General features: G+C 37.9%; 1 protein-coding gene across 9 annotated transcripts in view; it reads left to right on the forward strand.

The window, feature by feature from the left end:
- The first annotated feature begins 1,485 nt into the window (after positions 1–1,485).
- The window catches only part of PDSS2 (decaprenyl diphosphate synthase subunit 2), a 268,281-nt gene continuing 248,690 nt past the window's right edge, over positions 1,486–21,076 (forward strand). For 2 of the 9 annotated variants that reach the window (XM_082404855.1, XM_082404859.1), the window contains exon 1: positions 1,503–2,120. In XM_082404855.1, coding sequence (XP_082260981.1) covers positions 1,840–2,120 — 281 coding nt within the window. In that variant the 5' untranslated portion in view covers positions 1,503–1,839. Of the gene's footprint in view, positions 2,121–21,076 lie in introns of all 9 variants that reach the window. The other 7 variants (XM_082404858.1, XM_082404854.1, XM_082404857.1 and 4 more) reach the window with 7 other exon arrangements.

A 21,076-nucleotide genomic window follows, 5' to 3' on the forward strand; every position in this document is an offset into this window, starting at 1 on the left:
TTTATTTTCATCTAGAACAGACCTGAATTTTATTGCCGGGAGTGTGTTATCTCTTTCACAGGAATTGTTTTTGAACTTCGGCCTGCCTTATTTATTTATTGGGCCAGACTGTTTTTAATACTTATGAGCATAATTCACTTTATCTAAAATGTACCCTTGAAAAGTTATGCCTAAACTGAATTTCTGGAAATAAAATTGGATTGTTAAATCACGAGGGAAATTTGCCATTCAAAGGGAGTCTGAGGCTAAACCTTTTTAGAGAAAGCATCTTTTGTACAAAGTGAATAATTACTCCTTAATTTGCCCGTTTTTAAGTCTGAATTTTTTATGTAGCCCGAATCTAGTCCAGTATTAGGCATGATGCTAATTTTAAAAATATCAATCATGAATTTGAAAGGATTTTGAAAGTTAAAGAGAGTTTTACAAGCTATTTCTTTAGGGTGTAAAACTCGGTAATATATCTTTATTATTAACAAGGGTTTGTTAACACTTGTTTTGGGTGATGAGAAGGGGGTCAGGATGCTAGACATACATAGTAAAGAATAGGTAGCATTACAGGACCACACTGACAACAATGAGAAGTGGTCGGTAACCTGTTACTTAGGCAGTAATGTTGTAGCTAAGAACATGGATTCAGAAACCAGATTACCTGGGTTTACTTTCCTGCCTAGTGTGGCCTTAGGCAATTTACACGACTTGGCTGTGCCTCAGTTTCCTCATATGAAACACGGAGAATACTAATATTATCTACTTAACGGGGTTGTTTTGAGGATTAAATGAACTAATACATGAGCTGTAAGTGGAAGCACTAGAGTCAGTTGTAGTTTTGGATTCTCGATGGTGAGCGGAGCTTCCTTTTAGAAGTGCCTCTCTGCACCCTTTCGGGGTTCTGCCTGAGCTGTACACATGGGAACTGAGGCTCAGTGAGGCGGCCAGAGACAAGGAATGAGGACAGACCCTGGGGAAATAAAAAACAAAAAACACCCTTTCTGTGGGGCCACGCCACCTTTCCTAGGTTGGGAGCAGAGGTCACGAGCGCTCAGCCCCACGTCCGGATTCTGCCTCCCACCTCACTCCACATGAGCCGTGGCCCACAGCTCCTGAAGCCCCACAGTCCGAGAGGCGGCCCTCACGCCAGTCCACCACCACTGCCAGGGCTTGGCGGCGGATGGCTTCCCAGAGGAGCTGGCGCCTCCGCCCGAGCCCTTCCTTCCGGAAGGCTGGGGGCCGCGAAAAGACCATTACTAGACACCGACCCTCGTTCACGACACATATTTATGCGTGCCTACTCTGCGCTGGGCAGCCTACGACGAATCAGACTCGTCCCAGATTCAAGGGGCTGGGGCACCAGTCGGGGCCCACACCCCGATCTCTGTCACCCTCTGTCCTCGCAGGCCGGGACGAGAAAGTGGGAGGAGCTGACGCTTTCATCCTACCTCGCCTTCCGGGGTTCATCTCCAAAGCCCCGCCCCTTCGGGCCGTTCACGGCTGCGCCGTAAAGTAGGAAAAAATTCTTTGCCGCAGAACAGCCCGCCTCCGTCTTTACGGCAAGCCGCGTTTGACGCTCCCAATATGGCGTTCCCCACTTAGGCAGTGCTGTGGATGCTACCCTAGATGGCCGTGGGCAGCGCTGACTTGGGGCTGTTGTCTGTCTAACCCAGGCTGCAGAAAGCTGCTGTTAAAGCTCGTTTCTGGTCACGGCTCCAGAAACCCACCCTCCTCTGAGGGTCAAGAATCGCTGCTTCCTTCTAGTTCCCGCAAGTTCCTCATCTGCCCCTAGCTTGTTTCCCGCGCCACCTCCGGACACCCTCAAGTCCCTGACACCCCCAGACTCAAACTATGAGCCTTCGGCAGCTGCTTTTGCGCTTGCCCTGTTATCTCGGGGCCTCGGGCCCCCGGCGTGGCCCCCTCGACACCATCTCCTCGGTGGTCTCCTGGCGTGGTCAGTCCTCCAGGTCCCCGGCCCACTGGAACCAAGTGGTGTCAGAGGCGGAGAAGATCGTGGGCTACCCCACGTCCTTCATGAGCCTCCGCTGCCTGCTGAGCGACGAGCTCAGCAACATCGCTATGCAGGTGCGGAAGCTGGTGGGGACTCAGCACCCTCTGCTTACCACAGCCAGGTGAGCTACTCCCTCTCGCCCTGACACACTCGCACCCACTTGGGTTCTTTTTCCTGGCCTGTACACCCTTTCCTCCCTCTCTCAGACTGACTGCCTGCTTATCCCTTTTTACCTCTTCCTTTCCTCAGCCATCCTAGGCATCCGATGTTGTGTCTTCTCTAGTTTACTCACCTTAACTTACTAACTCCATTTGTGGAGGAAGAATGAGAACACGTGCGCTTTTCGCGTTTTTTGCCTCTTAACTACTGAAGGTGAAGTTGCCTCAATGATTTGTGGAGAAATCGAGTAGGGATGTGGGTTTGAGTCACTTCCTAGAAATGGTCTTTTAAAGTGGGATAGGTTTATTTTCGGTTCCGCATTATTCGAGAGGTCACCTCTAGAAAGAATGGGGAGGGGGAGGGAGGCCGAAAATTAGTTACTTGCAACGTTTGTCTCAGGCTTGAAGTAGGAATTTATCTAGTCAGTAGTCATTTTCCCCTCGGGATTTTTATCACTTATGCTGACTACTACTGTGAAACCTGCCATTAGGACTTTAAGGACCACAACTTTTGATTGCATTTTTAAAAACTCCACCTTTTTATTAATAAATAATTTCAAACATACTGAAGATTTGCAAGAATAAAAATAATACAAAGAACGTACTTTATAATCATATTCACCTATGGTATACATATATACGTATACTATTCACATGTATATGTAAACAAAATACATACACACACACACACAGATATATTTTTCCTGAATCATTTTGGGGTACATTGCATATGTCATGGTCCTTTACCCCCAGGTACTTCATTTCATAAGCATAGGGATATTCTTTACATAACTACATTAATCAATTTACTTTTAATGTTAATACAGTACTTTTATTTAACCTACCATTGATAGTCCACTTTTGTTAATTGACCCAATAATGTTTTTTTATAGCATTCTTTCCTCTTTAGTACAGGATCCAGCCTAAGATTAGTTGTCATGTCTCTTTAGTCTCCTTCAATTGAGAACATTTCCACAGTTCTTCACTTTTATGACTAGAGCATTGGTTCTCAAATGGCGCAGTCTGCCCACTAGGGAACATTTGGCAGTGTATGGAGATGTCACAACTGGGGCATGCTACTGGTGTTTAGTAGGTAGAGACCAGGGATGTTGTTAAACACCCTACAATACCCAGGACAGCCCCCTACAATGAAGAATTAGGTGCACCAAGATGTCAGTAGTACCAAGGTGGAGAAATCCTGGACAAAAATTATCTTTTTTTAAAATGTTTTCTTAAAACAAACAAACAAAAAAAAAAGTTTTGAAATAATTGGAGATTCACATGCAGTTGGAAGAAATAATGCAGAGAGAGCCAATGTACCCTTTATGCAGTTTTCCCCCCAAGCAGGATATTGACACTGATACAGTCAAGATGCAGAACGTTTCCATCACTACAAGGATCCCTCACGTTGCCCTTCTATAGCCACCTTCACTTCCCTTGCCCATCCTCTTGCTTTAATTTTTTATGAGACACTTGCTATTTCTTTGTTACTAGTTACCAAATAGCAATAGTAGAGTGATTTTATTTCTTGGCATCATTCCCAGTTATCAGGAATGTCATTTTATGAGTAGGCTAAACTTGTCCTGAAGCTGGAATGTTAGTTAGTTCTCCAGAGATTCTAGATGATAAACACTCAAAACACACATACGTATATATTTTAAAGCTTAATAATGAAACGAATGAGCTTACCACCCAATTGAAGAAGTGTAACTTTATCAATCCTATTGAACCTTCTCTCTTCACTGGTCCATCTCCCTGATCCCCACTATACTGAGTTTTGTGTTTATTTTTCCTTATAAAATTACACGAGTGTTTCCTTAAATAGTAATGTGTTTAATTTTGCTCATTTTTGAAATTTATAAATATACTAGTTTATTCCATGCAGTCCTTTATGACTTGCTTTTAAATTCGTCATTCTTTCTAAGATTTATCCCTGTTATGTTTAACTATACTTCATTAGTTTTTCACTGGTGTGTAAAATCCTACTGTGTAAATATACCACAGTCTTCTTTCGATCAGTATTTGGGTTGTTTGCAGTTTTTGGTGCTATGAAAAGTGCTGCTGTGAATATGCAGCACGCGTCTCCTGGTGTACTTGTCTTGAGAGAATAAAGCCGTGTGTGCACATGTGTTCAGCTTTAGGAGATAGTAAATTGTTTTCCAAAGTGGTTGTACCAGTGTACATTCTCACTAGCAGTGTCTGAGTTCAGGTTACTCTGTGTTCTCACAACACACGAACCATGAAGTGTCTTCATTTTTGCTAATCAAATAGTGGGTTTTTCTGTATGTAATGGGAATGATAGTGTTAGCGGTGGAGGTTGTAGTACAGCCAGCCCTCCGGATCCGTAGGTTCCACAACCACAGATTGAACCAAGTGTGAATCGAAAATATGCAGGGGAAGAAAAATTTCAGAAAGTTCCAAAAAACAAAACTTGAATTTGCTGTGCACCAGCAACTATTTTTATAGCATTAACATTGTATTTACAACTATTTACATAGAATTTACATTGTATTAGGTATTGTAGGTAATCTAGAGATGATTTAAAGTATAGGGGAGGATGTGCCTTGGGTTATATGCAAATACTATGCCATTTTGTATGAGGGACTTGAGCATCCTTGGATTTTGATATCCGTGGGGGTTCCTGGCTCCAAACCCCCTGGACTGTATATTACGTTGTGCAGATGCATATTGTAGTCTCTGTAATAAAGTGTTGAAGTGAAAAGGGCAGAACTGGAAAGAGCCTTATTAATGTATGTATTCTGAGAATTGCAGTTCATCTACTTAATTGTCAGAACATCAGTTGGGGTCTTAGAGAAGATTCCTTCTGAGGGCACCAGAGACACACTAGATGAAAGCTTGTAAGACTGATGGCTCTGAAACTTCCCTGACTGTATGTAGCCTACCCTGCCTGCCTGGTCCCATATTACAGTGAAAGAATTGAAGAGGAACAAAATAGTAAGTTTCAGCAAAGTTGTAGTAACATATATAGATTATTTGGTAAGAAAAGGAGGAGCTAATCTGCATATAGTTTTATTACATTTATTTAAATTATTTAAACAGTCTAAACTCACAGGCAGCTAATGAACAAAAAACTTTTGGGTAAGGGGTCGTGCATGTATCTGTTTTAGCAAAGAAGCAGGCATTTGATCCATAGGGTAGGCAGATTGTGGTTATTGTAAATTATAGCTAAAAACATAGATTAAGCAGCTATATTGTTTCACATACTGCACCTTACTTTGTTGAAATCTTGTGAGCAAAGCATTGATAATTAAGAGAGAGAGCCTCTCAGTATGCTATCCAAAGGACACAAATACCCCATATAGTTAATATAGTTAGAACAGTAGGAAATTGGATTTGGTAAATTCTTTTACTAGTTCCATTTTACATTTTACATTATTTACTTAAATCAGTATTCTAATCCCTTGGGTCATTTTACTTTTTGGGTAGATATACATGGTATTGATATATTAGGGGTGAATCATATGGCCCTAAAATTTAGATGTATTTTTTGGCATTTTTGGCAAACAGGAGGAGAAAAAAAGGAAATCACCATAATTCAGTATTCACTACCTTCTCTTTCTTTACCTAAGTTATCTCATCACGAAAAGGGAAAAAAGCCTAGAACTATATTTTTATAACAATTTAATTGAGAAATGAGATTAAATTTAAAATCTTGAGATTTAGTGAGATAATGATCTTATTACTAGGAACAATGTAGCAATTAGCTAATTTTTTACTCTTGTTCTTCTAGATGTTCTAGTTTCTCTGTGTTGTAAGTTCCAATTAGATAAATAATCCTTAATTCAATGTTTATTAAAGCTTATGGAGGAATATAAAGAATTCTAAAACATGGACCATGTCCTTTGAGAATAGACATTGTGTTGGACACAAATATGTTTACAAATATCAGAAGGAGGGAAACGACTTGTTACTAATGAGTAGTAGAGATATATTAGCTATTACATTTAGAGATACTGAAGTGGCCTGGTGAAAGGTAAACCCTGTATGATATTACTTATATGTGGAATAAAATATAAAACAATCTAGTGAATATAACAAGAAAGAAACAAATTCACAGGTACAGAGAACAATCTGGTGGTTACTAGTAAGAAGATGGAAGGGGGAGGGGCAAGATAGGAGTAGGGGATTAAGAGGTACAAACTACTATGTATAAAACAAATAAGCTACAAGAATATGTTGTATAACACAGGGAATATAGCCAATATTTTATAATAACTGTGAATGGGGTATAACCTTTAAAAATTGTGATTCACTATGTTGTACACCTGAAACTACACTATTGTACATTAACTATACCTCAGTAACAAAAATAAAAAAAATAAAGTGGCTGGAATAGTAGAGAACCTTTCATGAAGAAACTAGGACATGATTGGGCTAGATGGATAGAAATTACATGGGTAGTGTTTTAGAGCGGTGGTACTATATTACAATTTTTTTTCCTCTTGATTCTTTTTTCTTCTTTCTTTCTCAGGCTGTCATACCTCTACTAGGCATAGGGAGGACCTTAAAAGCAAGAATAAGCAGTACAGTAAACTAAAATGAACAGCATGAATGGAGCTAGAATAGCTAAAACAATATTGAAAAAAAAACAAAGAAGAAAGTGGGAGGAGTCATTCTACCTTATGTTAAGTCTAATATATATAGCTTAATTGATCAAGACAGTGTTGTATTGGCAGAGGAATAGACAGATTGAGGGAACAGAATAGAGAACTCAGAAATAGATCAACACAAATATACCCAATTGATTTTTGACAAAGGTGCAAAAGCAATTCAATGGAGGGAGAATAGTCTTTTCAACAAATGGTGCTGGAACAATTGGACAGTATAGGCAAGAAAATGAACCTTGACCTAAACCTCACACCATATTAAAAAAAAAAGGCTATGTAAAATGGAATTAAATGTGAAATGTAAAACTATAAAACTTAAGAAAACGTAGGAGAACATTTTTGGGACCTAGGGCTAGGTAAACAGTTCTTAGACATGAAACCAAAAATGCAGTTCATTAAAGAAAAAAATTAATAATTGGACTTCATCAAAATTGAAAACTTTGCTCTGCAAAAAGACGTTGTAATAGGATGAAAGGATTAGCCACAGGGAGAAAACATTTGCAAATCACTATCTGAAGAAGGACCTGTATCCAGAATATGTAAAGAACTCTCTAAACTCAGTGGTAAGAGAACAAACAATACAATTAGGAAATGGGTGAAAAGAGCCTATTAAGATGGCAAGTAAGCATATGAAAAGTTGTTCAACATTATTAGCCATTAGAAAAATGTAAGTTAAAACCATGATGAGATACCACTACAAACCTATTAGAATGGCTAAAATAAAAACAATATGAAGTCCTGGTGAGAAACTAGATTTCTCATACATTGCTGATGGGAATGTAAAAATGGTAAAAATTTTTTATAAAATTAAACATACACTTAACATACAACCCAGCTATCACACTTGTGAGCATTTATCCCAGAGAAATAATAACTCATATCAAAACCTATCATGAATGCTTGTAGCAACCTTATTTGTAACAGCCAAAAACTGGAAACAACCCATATGTCATTCAAAGGTGAATGGTTGAACAAACTGTGGTACAACCATACAATGGAATACTACTCAACAATGAAAAGAAATGAACTATTAATGTGAATATACTTAACACTACCGAACTGTATACTTAAAAATAGCTAAGATGGTAAATTTTATGTGTATTTTACCACAACTAAGGAAAAAGTCAATTTCAAAAGTATGATTCCATTTATACAACATTTTCAAAATGACAAAACTATAGAGATGGAGAACAGATTAGTGGCTACTAAGTCAGAAACAGTGTGGGGAACAGGGAGGAGTGTAAATACAAAGGAGTATATTGTGGTGATGGAACAGTTTAGTATCATGATTGTGATGGTAGGTACATGAATCTATACATGGTATAAAGTTGTGTAGAACAGTATATACCTACACACAAACGAATGCAGGTTTTTAAAAAGTGCTGAAAATGGAATAAGGTCTGTAGTTTTGTTAACAAGAATATACCAATGTTAATTTTTAGGTTTTGATATTGTACTACAGCTATATATTGGGGGAAGCTGGATGAAAGATACATAAGGACTCTTTATACAGTCAGTCCTTAACCACACGTTCTGTGTCTGTGGATTCAGCCAACCATAGATAGAGAATATTTGGGGGAAAAAAATTCCCCAAAAGCAAAACTTGAATTTGCTGAGCCAGGCAACTATTTATATATAACATTTACATTGTATTTACTACTATTTACATGATATTTACATTGTATTAGGTATTATAAGTAATCTAGGGATGATTTAAAGTATACTGGAGGGGGCTTCCCTGGTGGCACAGTGGTTAAGAATCCTCCCGCCAATGCAGGGGACATGGGTTTGAGCCCTGGTCCGGGAAGATCCCACGTGCTGCGGAGCAACTAAGCCCGGGCGCCACGACTACTGAGCGTGCGCTCTAGAGCCCGTGAGCCACAACTGCTGAAGCCCGCGCGCCTAGAGCTCGTGCACCGCAACAGAGTAGCCCCCACTCGCCGCAACTAGAGAAAGCCCGTGTACAGCAACGAAGACCCAACGCAGCCAAAAAAAATAGTATACTGGAGGGTGCGCATAGGTTATATGCAGATACTATGCCCCTTTATAAAAGGGACTTGAGCAATACAAATTTTGGTATCCTCAGGGAGTCCTGTAACCAATGCCCCTGTGGATACCTAGGGAAGACTGTACTATTTTTGCATCTTTCTGTGAGTCTATAATTATTTCGTTATTTTGAAAAGCTAAAAGAAATCACTTTGAAAAGAGAGAGAATGAATGGATGGATGGATGGATGGATGAACAAACAGTAAGTAAGCCTAGGAGACAGGAGGCTTGTATGTTCTAGTTTCATCTCTGTCAGTAGGAAACAGTGTGACCTTAGGCAAGTTATTCCATCTCTGGGCTTTAGTTTCCTAAGCAGTGAAGTAGAAAGTTTGACTAAATGATTTCCAAAAGTGTTGCCAATTCTGGACTAGTAGAAATTAGTGTTGTAACTGAACATAGCAGCTAAGGGAGCTATTGTCACTTCTCAGGCAGGGAATGAGCAGATTGAATGCAATATATATTGATAGTACAATCTATCATCCTTTTCCTACTGTTTAAAAATCCTGAAAGCTCAGAAAAAATATTTTCTTAGACTCACAAATCTGACCTGACCTGGTGTGAGATCATTCATAGTCTTCTTTATCCCACTTTATGTGAATATTCTTGCATTTTGCTACAGAAATATTAATGTGTTTGATTACAGGGTGCTGCCCCAGATTCTTCTGGAGTGCTGGGTGAATTGCACCTTCCTAAAATCGAAAAATTTCAAATTCTGAAAGACGTTTGGTTTCAAGGACTTTAGATGAGGGATTGTGGACCTGTCCAAGCTAGACAGTGGTATTATATGTAGGATGATGTTGAAGTCCAGGTATGTCCAGGTGTATGTAGGATGATGTTGAAGTCCAGGTATGTCCAGGTATGTGATGTTGAAGTCCAGGTATGTCCAGTGTGGGAGAGGTTGAAGGTAGTGACAGTGCATCAATCCTCACTTTCTCCCAGTACAGCTTGAACCCTATGGGCCCTTACTATCTTGCTAATTAAATGTAATTATCCATTTGTGCAAAATATATATTTTTATTTTTAGTCACTTAAATTTCTATAAATCAGTATTATTTTTAAGTACTTCTAGCTTTTATAAATTCACTGCATTACTATCTACTGTCAAGAACTTAAGAGCTTTTAATAAACATATGGAGGACACTTAATTGTTTCAAAGATAATAACAGTACTTTTTTTCATATAGAATTGGTTAAATTCTTGTTGTTTAACATAGCTAATTCCATTGAGCAATGTGGCTTTGTGTTCATTGATTACTCTTGACAGATTTGGCTCTTAGGATTAAATTTTTTTTTTTTTTTTTTCTGGCATACAGAGCAGGAGACTATTATTTTAATTTCTTTTAAAAAAAAAAAAAAAAAAAACTTATCTTTCAGGTGCTTCAAGAAGACCTGGAACAGGAACAAGTCAGGGTGAATTCTCTCACGCACATGGTGGTGGTGGTTGATGAATCTAGTGGCGATCATGCAACTGCTTCCTGGGTCAGAAATGAGTAATTTGTGAGCATGTTGCCTTCCTTGGAACCTCAAAACAGTGGTAGCCATTTCTCAAGCTCCCTCTTTGAATTCAAATGCTGATTCCTTGTCACCCGTGGTCACCATGGTAGGCGTGGCAGTTGCTCTCTTGATACTTGCAGTCTGCTAGTGTTGGAGGGTCTCCTGCAGAGGCGGGGGGTGGCTGTGTCTCACCATGAGGACAAGGTCACTGGCAGCAGAAGTTCCAGGAAGTACTCCTTGGTGTAAACCCTCCCAGAGTCCGCCATTAGCCCCACCAAAGAGCAGGATTAAATTTTTGTTTAAATATTCTGTCTTTTTACTTTTGCCTTGGAAAAACTGTGATCTCTATTTCACGTTTAGATAGATGGGATCAATTTGGTATGCATTTATTGGAGACAAATTGTGACATTTAGTCTCTCTCTTAGAGGGTATTGATTCCTGGGTAGAGACTTTTTGTTCCTGACTGAGTTCACTAGTTACTTAGCTACCTAAAAAACCTTATTAGTCTTTTTCTGCATGGTAAACTTCTTTAGAGCTCTTTGAATTTATTATTAGAAATTTAATTTTAGTCTCTCACATGTTTATGAAAGACCCTTTCTAGATTCAGTTCTGTAATTACTGTACTGAAAGCCTACATTACTTATGAAGAACTTTTTCTTGGAAGACTTGGAGAAAATTATAAATTTTAATTCATTCCACAAATATTTGAGGTGCTCTGGGCATGGATATACAAATAAGAATAAGACATAGTTGCTGCCCTTCAGGAATTCGTGAGAGGCAGTATAGTGAGCATGAGCTCTGGAATCAGACTGTTTAGATGCATATCCTGACTCTACCACTGCCAAGGTATGGGATCTCAGGCAGTTTACTTCACCTCTCTGTGCCTTAGTTTCCTCATTTGTAAAATGAGGATAATAATAGTACCTATATCTTAGGGTTTTATGAAGAGTAAATGGGCAAATATAGGTAAAGTACTTAGAAGAGTACCTGGAACATAGAAAGTAGTCACATGTTAGCAGTTACCGTTATTATTAGAAAGTCATTTTAGTGGGGAGACATGCAAATAGAGGATATTGAGATAAATGCTGTAGTATGTGTGAACAATATGCTGTAGAGGCAGAGAAAGAGGAAAAAATCTCTCTCTAGAGAAAATTGAAGACTTCCAAAGTTGAGGTGACATAAGAGTTGGGTCATGTTGAATGGGAAGGAAATGACCAAGGCAGGGAAAAATAAGCCACGAGGAGTTGCCTAGCAAAGTGTAGGGAAGTAGTAGTTTGGTGTATGCTGAACAAGGGATAGACAAGGCAAAAAGGATGGATTGGAAATGTCTGCTTCTGCTAAGCTAGAATAACATGCTGTAAACAAATAGAAAACTGGATAAAATATATATGAAACAACTATATTCTGCTTAGAGTACAGGGAGCACAGGATTGTGATCCCTGTGAGTGAGAAAACAAATGAGGTGAGAGCTATGATCACTCTGACTTTCTGCTGAGAGGTACTTTCCAAATAGCAGCACAGAGAGGGGGAACTCGAGCAGAGGGTGCTGGCACTGCTGAGTTGAAGAGACGGATCAGATTTGGGGGAGGCTGAGGCAGCTGGAAATTGTGGGACAGAATGCAGAAGAGGAGAGAGCACACACAGAAAGGCTCCAGAAATCTAAGGTGCCCGCTTGAGTCTGTTATTGAAAACTAAGCAGCACACACATAGGATGCTTGGGCGCTATAAGCTGTACAACTGTCAGAGTTCTCCCAGAGCTGGGAGACGTGCAAGTTCTGACTGGACAATGTGGAAAGAACTTGTTGAACAGCTGGGCACTCTAGAGAAGTGCCCAGAACTTTACCCAGAAAAGTTATGCCTTAGTAATGGGACCAGTGGTATTCTTAATTCCTACTAATTAATGTTAGCTCAGAGCTAGTAGGTAATAATCCTCAAGAGGATTGGGTATTTTCCTTTTGCCAACTCATCATTACCTGGGTAATGGCCAGAGATGCATTCGGGAAAAAAATCTTCCAGAAGGGATTTGGCCTCCTCTTCATTCAAGAACTGTGGGTCTTAGATTTGGGTGAGAGGCCAAGACTCTCCACTGTAGCGTCTCAGAGAGGTCTCTGTTCACTAGACCTGGAGTTGTTTGTTTTTGGTTATTTAAATCAAAACATCTTAGTGGATGGCTATTGATTTGAATTCTTGAATCTGACCAGTTAAATATAGACAGGGATTTCTGCCTATCACAACGAAGCCTGAGATTACCTAATATTCCCAATATCCACCTTGCTGCCTGTGAGAGTCACCATGCCCACTTTGCTTCTGGCAGTTAACTGCTACCACCTAGACCCAGCCTCCCCTGGGCTCCTCCCATTGCTTTTTGGGTTCAGGGAGTCCATTTCATTTGTAGTCCCTCCCACCCAAATCTTTAGCCCTTTCTAGAAGCCACTAAAGTGATTAGTAATGATTGTGGTATGCTCCTCACCAAACTTTTTCTTGTGTCAAGAGTTAAGAGAGAATCTTGTGGGCCCAGTCAGGAGACCTGGTAAAAGCAGTGTGTTAAATGAATAAAAGTTTCATATAGTTTGAATAGAGAATAGTGGTGAGAGAATAGCATCTTTACCATCGGATTCCCTTATTCCAAAGAACTGCCCCAGACGGTCAGAACCATTTTCATACACGGAATTGCAATTTAGTTTAAGTCAAGTACCATCACCTGTCATAGTAAATTAATGCCACTTTGAATAAGTTTTGTATTCAATTTGTAATTTTATTTATTTTAGTTGTTTAAGAACCGTAACCGTACAGTGTTTGTAATTTTTATATTAATACGTATTTAAATAACATTTTAATAAAAGTCATTTAAGGCAATACTGGATGACTGAATTTTTACCCTTTAAAAATATTCCAAATGTTACTCAAGGTTGAGGAATACTGACTAGTCTGTGTTCTTAATTCTGGGCCCAGTTAATAAAGATAAGTTGGTTGTAGGTTCTTAAGTGCTATAATCCTTAATTCTTTGTGGTTAGATTCTAATGAATTAGGATTCAGGCATCCACATCTCTCTTCTCATATTGGTCATTACTGCTGTATTGCCAAATGCTTTTCATCAATATTGTATTCTGTAATTGTTCCTTCTTTATTCTTCTGTAGGATTCAGAATCTTCTTGTGTGTGTGTGTACGTGTTTTACACACCTTGGAGGTTCTTTAGTTACCAACATTTATTTATCTGTGTTTGTGGTTTTAAGAGTTTAGTGAATGTTTTCCCAAGAATAGCTACCCTAGAGTAGGTTTTAAAAATGGGTACTAGATGTTAACCATTCAGATAGTTGTTTCTGATTTAATACTTATCCGAAGTTCTAGATACAAATCTTTAGTTTATGGAGTGCAGCTGGATTTGCTTTTCTTCCTGTGACTCACCAAAGTCTTCTCAAAGCCTTTCATTTTTTTCTATTTTTGTGCACTGAAACTTTATTTTAACAAATATTTTAAAATAGCTTTAAAAATTACCATTCTCTTGGAATCTCCTTGGAAGTTTATTTCATTTGCTCCAGAGATTTTTTTTTTTAGCACACTGAATTGGTTTTGTTTCCACAGTTGTGAGGCTAGAGATACTTCTAGTGAATATTATATCATATTCTAAAAACTTAGCAGTAGTGTTTTGAATTTTTCAAGCATTGGTAATTTGCATGAGCATATTCTTTATAGTGTTTAATAATTACAGGGCTTTTTTTTTTTTTTTAGCTTCAGACTTTTGCTTTATTATTTTTCTTCTGTAAATACAAAGCACTGAGTTCTAAAGTAAAAAAAAAACAAAAGGCTACATTGAGAGTGATAATCCATACTCCAGAATATGGTTACATGTAAAACAAACATATAAAATACATATATATTATTCACATATAAAATAAGCATGATCACATATATAATAAACTGATATTTTGTAGCTCTAATGTCTACCTTCCAACTTTGTAATGCAGTGAACTAAGAAAGTCCCACCAGGTGGGAATTGTCTCACTTCTAGTCTTGTCCAGACCATCACTTTCATTGTCTTGGTTCTGCATGTGGACTGATCAGCACTTGATTCTTAATGACCTTCCAGAGTATTCAGTCTCTGCATTGGCAGGGTTGCCTCCTTATACATTAAGATTCTTATACTAAATGTAAATAATTCTCAATATATCTGTCTCTAAGGAAATAAAGAGTTTACATCAGCTGTATTCTTTTTCTCTCTTGCTATCCTTGAATGGCATTTTACTCAGACATATTTCTTGAATGCCTATGCAGGGTAGTATGCGAGCTAGTGGATGATAAAATAGATATGGTTCTTGCACTTGTCACATTCACAACTCCTCCATAAATAAAGGCCCTGCTGGAACAGAAGGCACGTTGGTCTTCTTCAATATGCCACCTTCCAAATGCCTGCGAATCACTTGAGAAATGATCTCTCTGTGCATTGGTGTCTCTTTGCTTGTAGGGGGCTTGGGATGGGGAAATACTCCTCCCTTCCTAAGACAGTTTGTGTGGGACATTAATGAGATTCCTTTGGTTTGTTTGGGATAGGTGGTGGTTTATAGTTTAAATATTTCTTATGTGCCTATGTAGAATAGAATTCCTCTTTCTTCTCTGAACTTAAAACACTGTTAATAAGTGGACTCCATAGAAAGGAAGATGACTTTTTGAAAAGCAGTTGATCCTTGAGCAATGTAGGGGTTAGGAGTGCCCACCCTTCCCACAGTTGAAAAACCACAGATAATTTATAGTCCCTTTCTGTATATAGTATGTGGTTCTTTCATATCTGTGGTTCTGCATCTGCTGATTCAACGAACCAACTATTGTGTATTACTGAAGTATTTACTGTTGAAAAAAAGATCTGCATATAAGTGGAACTGCGTATAAGTGCAGTTCAAACCTGTGTTGCTCAAGAGTCAATGTACTATGTCCTAGGTTGTCAAATATATCTTGGCTTTCTCCTCTGTGCTGGAGTACAAATTACCAGGTGGAAGAAGGGTAGAGTAGGTCAGTGAAATTCTTTTAAAGGAAAATAAAGCCCATGTGCAACCACTAGACTATTAAAATGTGTTCTTATTAAGAAAGGAGTATTTGAATAAAAATTCAACTTGTTTTTTTAAAAAGCCAAATTTGAAAAATTGAAGGTAAAATGGAAGAGTATCTTCAAAAATGTTCTGGAAGTTTCTAGTTGTATTATTCCAAATTGGTGATGTTAATATTTTAAAGTAATAATACCTGCATGGTTTATTATTCTCCAGGGATGCTGTGGTCATTGGAGTTGTGCTATTTATTTATTAGATAGTGTTGGAAGTGAATGAGAGGTACTGAGAGAAAATTCAAGAGTTGCTGAATTTTCCCTGAGGTTTCCAAGTTTGTGCATACATAATGGTTTTAGTCACTTATTCGTTTTTCTTCCCACCTTACTGCCAGTGTCTACTTTGTGTTGGTACAAATTTTTGTTTCTCAAGAAAAAAATCTCTTTCCCAACAATATCATATTGTATCTCCAAACTTCTCTTAAAGCTTTTTCTCTTAATTTTCAGTATGCATAATTTCACTTTTCTTGTTTCACTGCCAATGTCTTAATTGAAATTTTAATACTCTCTTAGTTTTTCACTGTTCCAGTTTATTGTCCTAAAAAACATGGATTCGATCCCTGGTGAATTACAGGGCTTTGTGACAGGTGCTTTCTATATCTTAAATGGTTAAATATCACCAAATAAATGAAATTTATTTTATCCTCAATAAAAATGGTTTCACAAATCTTCATCAACATTTCTTTCTAACTTTAGGCTATTTTTTTTTGTTACTGTGTATTTAAAGGAGTGTCAGTTTCACAGGACTAATACTAACAAAGCTTTCATTAAAAGCATTTTTATGTAGTTCTGTTATTTTAAAATATTATTTATTTTTTCATGTACTTTTTATTCCATAGTACCCATGATTAAAAACAAGTATGGCTATATGACAATAAAGTGTGCCTGGTATAATTTTATGAGTGCATAGATAGGAGCCCCAGAAATGAACATCTGGAGGTTAGTGGTCCTGGCCCCAGTATTTTAACCTAACTTTAAAAATACTTATGGATGTACCTGGGCAACTTAGAAAAAAAACTGGAATGGATCTTTTCCATCCTTGATAACTTTTACTATTGCATAGGATATGTTAAAAAAAAATAATTTCTTGATATTGAATGTATGTTAGAATAATATGTTCATTTGTTAAACCGTCAGGGTAATGTTTCTTGCCCCATAAGAAGGCCATCCTGGGAGCTTGATGGTTTGATTTTCCTCCAAATTATATTGAGTTTCTGATTATCTACATGTCGGTTTTCCAGTGAAGAATTTCTTTTAAATTCCGGGTCAATATTATCCTGCCACCTGTTTGCTGCTTCTACCACTTTTATTTAATAGTGGGTTGGGGAATGCATACAGATTTTAACTTGGAATTCCAACTAATTTTAGTTTAACTTAATTACAGTGAAAGCATAATATTCTGTGAGGAGCACCGCGAGGGAGGGAGGCAGTACTGGCTGAGGTTGTAGAGAAGAACATGGGCTTGTGAGCTAACCAGTACCCGAACTTGAATTCCAACACTGCTGTTTCCTAGCTGTGTGAACTGCAGAATTTTTTGAGCCTTGTTACCTCATCTGTAAAAGAGATGAGATTGTTATTATTCTTGTTTCACAGGATTGTAATGAGAATTACATGAGACAACACTGTAAAATGTTTAGCTCAAGTGCTCAATAAACATAGCTGCTGTTATTAGCTATTGTTTGTGCCCAATAATCCTTTCTCTGTGATCTTAGGTTATTTTTGTTGTTGTTTTCCTTTGCCTAAGTTTGCTTGAAGGATAGTTTTAGGAACCCAGAGAAATATTACAGATGAAAATGATTTGAAAGGTATACCACACTGTACAAATATAAGGTGGAAGTGGAGTATTATGACTGTTGTTATTAGAAACAGCAGTTGAAGCTGTGTAGTATAGTGGAAAGAACATAGTATTGGAAGCAGATTGACCTGTTCAAACCTGACTTATGTCATTTACCAGCTGCTGTTGGACAAGTTGACTACTCAGAGCTTCAGTTTTCTCATCATTGAAAATGAGAATAATAATAGCTATCTTGTGGAATAATAATACCTATCCTGTTGTGAGGCTTGAATGAAAGGCCTAGAGGACAACATAGTTTTCTTTCCCTGTTTCTAAGGAGAATAGGAAATGTCCCTGGCAAAAATAAACATCCTTTCTGAAGCAAAATGCAGATTAATTTTGGGTTAGAGTTGATCATATTTTCGTTACTGAATTGCAGGTAAAATAAGATTGACCAATGGGTTAGGACGATGACTCATGGGTTAGGAGGATGAAGAAAGGGGTGCTGGTTAACCTGTGGCCCTGAATTAGATTTTAGTACTCATGAATTCAAAGTGGTTTAGTATAAAGAAAGGAGTTCAAAATATGAATATAGTTGGCTGCTGTGGGTGTTTTATAAACCCAAAGTAGAAAATAGGGAGCCTAGGATCTCTTAGATGGGAGAGGATAATATATGTCAAGATGTTTTGCTAACTTTAGGTCATTTTAGCAATGACTAAGGTATTATCTTTTTTTTTTTTTTTTAAGCCCTTGCCAAGAGTAAAGGGGAAACATCTGGGGATGGTAGATCTCACAAAACTTTCTTTTTGGGTTTGGTATACTCTTTTCCATGGGTAAATTGGCTGCTGTTTAAGCAGTCATTGCTGCTACTGGAACCATATGGACACTTAGACATCACAGTAGTTGGAGGCCTAAGACAAGTATTTAGGTACGGTGATGCCCACTCTAGCTTTATGGATTATGAGCAAGGTGCCTGGTTCTTTATATGCCTATCAAATCTTGACCTCTCACTGGATAGCATTTTGGTAAAGCTTACTACAGATTGATAAATTGTACCCTTCTACGATGCGGAGTCACAGACTCTTTAGTAGCTTCCCATGTTCTGTAGGACACAGTTTGGCCTGTGCATGGCAAAACATCCCTTCCTTCTTCTCTAGTCACTTCTGCCACTACCCCCTTTCCACCCTAAGCTGTGGCCATAGGAGATAAATCATCTATATTCATACCTGGTAAGCATTGCTTCACCTTTAGGACTCAAGTGTTAGCTCTTTTGCTAAGCATTCCCTGACTTTCTCCAGGTTAAATATTTTGCTCATTCCTCTAACTTTCATTCTCTTCAAAAAATTGGAAGCTGTGACGCTATTGAGCTTGCATTCTCCATGGTCTTAATCTGCTCACGTCAAGTGGTGGCTGCGTTAGGCTGGGCATGTGTTGTACGCTTTAAATGTATACAGTTACATTTGTCAATTATTCCTCAATAAAGCTGGAAAAAAAAAAGATTGGGCCTGTGTTCTGCAGTTCACCATTTGAGATGCTTCAGTTACAGCTGGCCATTTCATGGATTAATTGGCTTCTGTGGATCCTTATTTTGGACCTCTGATTTAGGTATAAGTATTTCTAAGACTGTGAACTTTTCGAAAGAGATGATTTTGTCTGTATATTCATATTGCCTGGCATATACGTGACACATAGAAAGCCTTCAATAAGTACTCACAGAATTGAATTGAATAAAGCAAAACCTTTCCTAACCAGAGGCCTTTTCCTGACCTTTGCCTTACTCATTACTTTAATTAGATCATGGTGTTTATCTTACATATTATTCTTCATAGCCTAGAATATCATAGTTGAAGATAGTGATCAACTCTTCCTGAAGACAGAGAAGGGAGAAAAATGCACTTAAATTTTAGCAGAATTGATTACAGTTAGGTAGGGAAACTTTTTCCTAGATATAACATTTTTTAAGAATGGATTACCACGAGATGCTGTTGCATCCTTTTATTTTGAAATCTTCCATGGGATTGGCATACACCTTCTTGAAGACAGAAAGAGCAACATTAAATTCCTTATGAGTCTAGTGATGTTCAGAATGTTTCAGACAGTTTTGACTATATTTAATATATAGTATGAAATATATTAGCTTTAAGACGTTGTAGGTTTAGACAGAATTTGAGAACAAATTCTAATCAGCAGGTGCACAAATTCTCAAAAAATATGGAGTTTATCATTCCATAATTTGCTCCTCTATCAAAAACAGGTGACTCTAAAGAGTGCTTCAAACTGTTGGTAAATTAATTGCAAATGCAGGAAGCAATCTCTGCTTCATATGATTGTGATTTGTAAAAATAATTTAGATGTAAGCTATCCACAAACCATTTTTTTAAAGTAACAATTCTATCTAAATCCTCATATTTTGGCATTACACATGAGTGTCATAAGTTTAAATTCTGGGACTTCCAAGCAGAAATATAAGAAAGAGCTCATTTAGGATGGAATGGCAAACATTTCTAATTGGGAGGGTCTTCATTTTGATTCCTGCCCTCCTGCCTCCACCCCTTAACCAAAAACCAAAGCAAAACATCTGGAGTTATTTAGGCAATATAAATATTCTTAAAAGAATGGACCCCTAATCATAAACTTTACTGGCACTGAAAAATTCTCTTGGATAGATAGAAGTCACATGATTGGTAAAAATATATTTGAATTCATGAAGGCTCCCACAAGTCATGAATGCAGAGTTTCGGAGCACTGGGGACCAAGACTGATGGAGTTCATATGCTTTTAGAGGAAAGCAATCCTCTAAAATCCATTACTGCACAAGGGTTATTCCCTCAGCTTTTCCCTTAGACTGTTCACCAATAAAAGTAGCTTATTTGTTAAATGATGGTTGTTTTACTTTCAAAGACATGTGCCAAAGGTATAAATTTAATTTTATTCTCTTTTAAAATGTTTAAACAAGTTTCTGCAGGGAGACAGAGAAAACAATGCCCTTCCAAGTCCCTGTCTTCAGCTTCTGCTTTGTGGTTCTGTCCCTATAAGTAAGGCAGAGGGAATGGAGGAGGAATAATAGCTAAGGCTTGGGGGGGGGAAAATAGTATCAATTAAGGAGGGGAATTGAAAAGCATGGCTGTGTTGCCAACCAATATTTATTGACCATCTACTATGTATTAAAACAGTGAGGGGTGTGTTGAGGTAAAAGGACTTCCTATTCTCAGAGAACTGAGGGCGTTCTTGAGGAAACTAGATGTAAACATACAAAGTTTGAAGTGTGGAAGTCAGGAAGAGCAGAGTTAGTGTCATGGTAATTTTGAGTGAAAATCAGCAGTTAACTATGTGGGAGAATTTTAACTTAATGAGCCAGGGAAAACCTCTTGATGATTTCGGCATATTGTAAGTCCCATTAATTCAGGCCTATAAAACAAAAACAAAAAAGTTTTTTAAATGCTAGAAGGGAATACAGAAAGTGATGCCATCTGAGATATTCACTATCAAGGCAGCAATATTACATTTTTAAGCTCAGACACTTGAAGCAGTTTAACTGAGGGAAAGAACACGCTCAAAGGAGCAATGTGTCTCTACTAGAGAAACCTTAGCCTTCAACACATAATAAGCCTTGTTAACTACAGAGCATCAAATAAGCTTTCAGAGATTCTGAGCTTGATACAAATTACCAAACTAAAGAGGAAAAGCTTTCCTTCTTCCTTGTCCTTAGAGCTAAGGTGCTTCTGTTTCTCAAGATCATGTTAAAGAAGATGTTATTATCATTCTTGTCATTGTAGTCACTTTTCCCTTTTTCCTGTCTTTCTTTTACTATATTTATTGTAGGGTACACTTATCAGTATGTTTTAATAAACTATCTATTTAAAAAATATCTAAATCTGTACTTGT

Source organism: Balaenoptera borealis, assembly GCF_965194805.1.
Source record: "Balaenoptera borealis genome assembly, chromosome: 9".
NCBI lineage: Eukaryota > Metazoa > Chordata > Mammalia > Artiodactyla > Balaenopteridae > Balaenoptera > Balaenoptera borealis.